This window comes from Chiloscyllium plagiosum, chromosome 26, assembly GCF_004010195.1.
Source record: "Chiloscyllium plagiosum isolate BGI_BamShark_2017 chromosome 26, ASM401019v2, whole genome shotgun sequence".
NCBI classification, from domain to species: domain Eukaryota; kingdom Metazoa; phylum Chordata; class Chondrichthyes; order Orectolobiformes; family Hemiscylliidae; genus Chiloscyllium; species Chiloscyllium plagiosum.
Window position 1 is genome coordinate 3,578,806 of NC_057735.1, and position 5,695 is coordinate 3,584,500.

At 41.7% G+C, this 5,695-nt stretch overlaps 1 protein-coding gene across 1 annotated transcript in view; it reads left to right on the forward strand.

Annotated features, from left to right (window-relative positions):
* Positions 1-292: 292 nt before the first annotated feature.
* The window catches only part of rhocb (ras homolog family member Cb), a 23,167-nt gene continuing 17,764 nt past the window's right edge, over positions 293-5,695 (forward strand). The window contains 1 exon segment of the mRNA XM_043716361.1: positions 293-369. Within this exon segment, the coding sequence (XP_043572296.1) occupies positions 308-369 (62 nt within the window). The 5' untranslated portion in view covers positions 293-307.

Consider the following 5,695-nt stretch of genomic DNA (forward strand, 5'->3'; position numbering starts at 1 on the left):
AGGCTGGTACAATTGCAGCATTTAAGAGGCATCTGGATGGGTATAGGAATAGGAAGGGTTTGGAGGGATATGGGCCACGTGTTGGCAGGTGGGACTAGATTGGGTTGGGATATCTGGTCGGCATGAACAGGTTGGACTGAATGGTCTCTTTCCATACTGTACATCTGATTCTGGCTTTAGTTGAATTACAGCAGTAAATTGTTTTATAATTAACTTATGAAGTTTTATACTTTGTGCCTCCAGCTTCTAATTGAGTGACAATTCACTTATTTCTGCCTTGAAATGCATAGGTGGAACTTCCTGTCTGATGCAACTGAAGTACAGAACTAAGTGTGCAAGCTTTATTTTTCAGTTCTCCTGCATTTCAAGGTTTGTTAATGTTCCTAATAGTAATTTGCATTTTAATCTTTTCAATAGGTTTTGTGCTGGAATTGATACTATTTGGATACAATTTATTTAAAAAGCAATGTTCTGTCGACTGCACTTAAATTCGACATACCCTATAGTAATAGAAAATACAGCACTGTGGATGCAAGAAATCTGAAACTAAAGTTGCTGGAGGAACCCAACAAGTCTGGCAACATCTGTGGAAGGAGAAGTTGATGTTTCAAGTCCAGTGTTCCATCAAAGGGTCACCAGGCTCTAACTGTGGTTCTCTCCACAGATGCTGCCAGACCTGGTGATCCCCAGTTATAGTTACTGCTATAATTCATCTTGATAGCAAGGCATTTCTAGTAATGCTGAACTGGGTAATTATTGAATTGAAATTGGAATAAGTGGGATTCTAATTCAGTTAATGGTGGTGTCATAATACCTTAATGTGAAGTGTTGTCCACTGAGGAAAGGCCTGTATTCCATGAAGGACTTGAGTCCAAGATCAGTACATGTGTGAAGCTGCAAGTCTTTTTGATGTAGTTTCACAATTAAAGGGATAATCACTTGTGAACTTTAATTGGAAGCTGGGTGATTGCTTATTGATCTGAGGTTGATATAGGAATTAGTTAGTAACATACTATGGAGTAAAGCTGTTCCTAATTTTGCATGAGACATTCGATTTGAGAGCAAATCTGTGGGTTGTAGGTTTTTGTGATCTACACTTGCCAACTTTAACTGTTCTTTGTTTTGGTGAAACCCTTAATTTGTAGAAATCTATCAAAGGTTTTGCTCCAGCAAAATTGAAGGCATGACTCGAGTTCCAGGATGCTGTGTAGTTTGTATTGTGGAACCACCATCTGCCCAGTAGTAGTTGCTGCTGGAATGCATCTTGTCACTGCATATACTGTTGACGTGCTGGAGGAAGCAATAAAGGTTGAGATGATGGATTGGATGATTGACATTACTTTATGGTTGGTATCAACCTTACATTCGACAGGAAAATGGAGAATCTTTTCTGATTTTGCCTTTTTTTAGCTGAAATGGGTGATGGAAAGGTTTTGAGGGAGTTGCCACAATTCCTAGCCTGGGTTGTTCTTGTGGCCTGCATTTTTAATATGGTGGGTCCAGTTTAGATACTTGTTGTTTATAGCCCCTAGGTATTGAATGCCATGGAGAGATGGTTAGATGACTGCCCTTAATGTTAAAGTAGTAATTGACTTGAGTTGCCATGGAAGAACCTTTTTTCTAAAGTTCCACTGCATTCAACATTAACTGTCTTTCTTTCTCCCCAGATTCTCCACTTGGTTTTTGTCTGTCAAATATTGCCTGGGTATCAGCTGTCATTTCACTTGTCTTCAGCTCTTTTTTTGGATCAAGACTGTAAGAACCAGAAGTGGTTACTGCAGGTTAGTCAAGATTAGTGGTGCTGGAAAAGCACAGCAGGTCAGGCAGCATCCGAGGAGCCGGAAAATTGACATTTCGGGCAAAAGCTCTTCAGGAGTAAGAGACCCCAGTGAAACCCAAGCTGAGCATTTGAGCAGTTAAATGCTGCTTGATGGCACTCTCAATTCTCTTTGCATCATGTGCTTATTGAGTAGATGGAGGGCAAATTCAGTCTATTAGCCCTCTTTATTATCGTAAATAAAAAATAACGAACAATTGTCCCCATTTTCAGGTGAATGCTTGTGTTTTTACTGTGCTTGGAAAACTTGGCATGTGTAGCTAGTTCTGGATCTCCACCTTGAACACTGAAGCTGGGATGTTGCCAGTGCTTCAGTTTGATAAGTAGAATTGATTGAATTGGCTTAATGGAATCTATTAAATACTTCTGGCCAAATATGGTGGAGTATCAGCCTTGTCTTTTCAATTAATGGACTTTCCCATCACCTAAGGATGGATGTTTCATGGAGCTTTCTCTTTCTGCCATGAATGGGTAATTCACTTTGTGGCAGGTCTGTTTGGATCAGATTTATTGACTTGTGCTGAGTGTACCCTCTGTTTGCCATGGATGTAGATTTGACTTTACCAGATGGTTAACTCTTAGGTATTAGGTATCTGAAGCTGGGTTATCACCTGGTTTGATGGTAAGTGAGGGGTATGCTGGGTCATGACCAATAAGGTTACATGCTGTTTAAATGCAGTTTTGCTAATAGCCCATATGCCTTTTGGGTGTTTTATTGATCTGTCTGAATTTGTTGTGGAGGTAATGTTGTAATGCGAAAGGCTGTTCCTATTTGAAAACAGGACCAAATCTTCAAAGTCTGTGGTGGTTTCTCTACAGTACTATCATCGGCAGAATATTTCTGCATTTAGATGGCTGGCTTGTGAATGCAAGTCATGCATTTGGTCTGGTTAACCAGTTTAAGTCTCAGATGTACAGTATGGAAACAGACCCTTCGGTCCATGCCGACCAGATATTCCAACTCAATCTAGTCCCACCTGCCAGAACCTGGCTCATGTCCCTCAACCCTTCCTATTCATATACCCATCCAAATGCCTGTTAAGAGTTGCATTGTACTAGCCTCCATCATTTCCTCTAACTCATTCCATACATGTACCACCCTCTGAGTGAAAAAGTTGCCTCTTAAGTCTCTTTTAAATCTTTCCCCTCTTTTTTCCCTATCACCCTAAACCTATGCCCTCTGGTTCTAGTGCTGCCCCCCCCCCCCAAAAAAAAACCCAGGGAAAAGCCCTTGTCTATTTATCCTATCCATGCTTTTCATGATTTTATAAACCTCAAGTCACCCCTCAGCCTCCAATGCTCCAGGGAAAACAGCCCCAGCCTTTTAAAACTCTCCCTATAGCTCAAATCCTCCAACCCTGGCAATTTTTGAACTGTTTCACAGCATCTTTCTGATAGGAATATTGCAAGGTGTCTGAAGTGATAGTTTTAGAGAAAGATGAACACTTCCAGCATGTTTGCCCTATGGGTCAGTTTTAGTGTACAAGGTTTGAGCAGGGAGGGAAAACTTTTTGCATTTGATATATAAAGGCTCAGCTAACACAACTTGGATCAGATAAGAACTTGCAGTAAAGTGAGGTGCTGGAGGCAAGTGTAGTTGATTGATAAGATGAAGAAAAAGTATTATGTAAAGCCAATTAACAAAGTTAAGCACACGTTGTATAATGTCAGATGGTACTGTTGATGCTTGATTGTAACAGTCACCAGTCAATATAGATGTTGCCTTATTTGGGAGCTGCTGCCTGTAAATGATTATGTAATTAAGAATCTCTGGTTTGAGAGAAGACAAAACTCGTGGGCGCCCGCTCTTGCGCCCCTCCATATTGTCTGTTTGCTTCCTCTAACTGGAATAGGGGATTGGGACAAGTTGGCTTAAGTGATCCACTTGGCCTTAGTGGCATACTGGAGCTATTCAGAATGGATGTTAAAGGTGTTATGGTGTTTGACAAATGGCCTAGCCAATATTTCATCCTGGCCAATAAGCTAAAACCATTATAAATTTTGACAAGGCAATCCCATCATACATGAGTAATTGTACAGCTATTTGTATCTATTCAGCACTTTGGCACAATATATAAATTTCTCAAGACTGCTGAAGGAGCAGCATCAGTCATTTGTTGCAAATCGTCAGCAGCAATGACCCAGGATTTATCACTGCTTGGAAACCAGAATCTCATTACCAGGCAACAGTTTGCTGTCCAAATGACAATTGGAAGTTGTCATTTGACCACTTGAATATTTAGTTTCAAGCCAGTAGACCAATGATGGAAAGGATTAATTTCCATGTGAGCATGTTTGAATGTTATAAGCAAGGTCGGTTGATATTATGTGACTGCTCCATGATCTTGCCAACTTAAATACTGGGCTGCTTATTCTCTAAGCTCATTAAAGTTATAAGGAAATTGGATTTTGGATGGCCACTTAAGCAGCTTGCTCAGAATTAAAAGAACAAGGTTTTACAGACAGAATGGATTTGGATCCAGAAGATTTTGTTTACTGTACCAACTTCTGTGGTTAACTCACTTGCTACAGCTGTTTATATGCTGATATGTCCACAGTCCTGGTCTGTGGATGTAGGTTTGTTCCCTGAGCTGGAAGGATCATTTTTCAGATGTTTTGTCACCATACTAGGTAACATCAGAGAGCCTCTGGTTGAAGCACTGTAGCTTGCTTTGTTTTTGTTTCCCTGGTTGGTGATGTCATTTCCTGTTTTTCTCAAGGGATGGTAAATGGGATCCAAGTCAATGTTTGAGTTCTGGTTGGAATACCATCCTTTTTAGGAATTATCATGCATGTCTGATTGACTTGACCTAGGATCATCTGTATCTAAGGATATTAGTGAGTGGGTCATGTCTTTTGGATCTGTCTCACTAGTATTCTTACAGATGGATGAGGAAGGACACCACTTTGACATCCATCCTAGGACAAGCCAAACAGACGTGAGCATTCCTAGAAGCCTAGCATTCCAATCGGAACTCCATCAACAATTGCATTGACTTAGATCCCATTTACCACTGGGGGGGTGAAATCAGGAAGTAATGACCTCATCAACCCAAGGGAACCCAAACAAATAAAGTGGGCGACACTGGAGCTTCACTGAAAACGTTCCCTAGTATAGTGACAAAATGTCTGAAATCTAATCTTCCAGCTCCAGTGAGCAAACCCAATGAAGAACCTTATCCTGAGCTACAAATCTTAACTTGCTAAGTCCTAGTCTGTGTTGATTACTACCAGCATTTTGCAGGGTATTTGCCAAGTGAGAATATCCCAACTTGGCCTGAACACTTGTACCATGCACTTCCATAATTATAAGAGTACTTGCAGGCACTGAGCATGCACAGTTGCAAACAATGCCTTGGATGAAAGTTGGTCGCAGCCCATGTTAGTATTATGGAGTCTTCCTTTTACTGCTGAAAATGTGTTCTGGAAAAGCGCAGCAGGTTAGGCAGCATCCAAGGAGCAGGAGAATCGACGTTTCAAGCATGAGCCCTTCAGGAATGAGGAAAGTGTCCAGCAGACTAAGATAAAAGGGAGGAGGGACTTGGGGGAGTGGTGTTGGAAATGCGATAGGTGGAAGGAGGTTATGGTGAGGGTGATAGGCTGGGGTGGGGGTGGAGAGTTCAGGAAGATTGCAGGTTAGGAAGGTGGTGCTGAGTTCGAGGGTTGGGATTGAGACAAGGTGGGAGGGGAAATGAGGAAACTGGAGAAATCTGAGTTCATCCCTTGTGGTTGCAGGGTTCCTAGGCAGGAGATGAGGTGCTCTTCCTCCAGCCGTCGTGTTGCTATGGTCTGGCGATGGAGTCCAAGGACCTGCATGTCCTTGGTGGAGTGGGAGGGGGAGTTGAAGTGTTGAGCCAC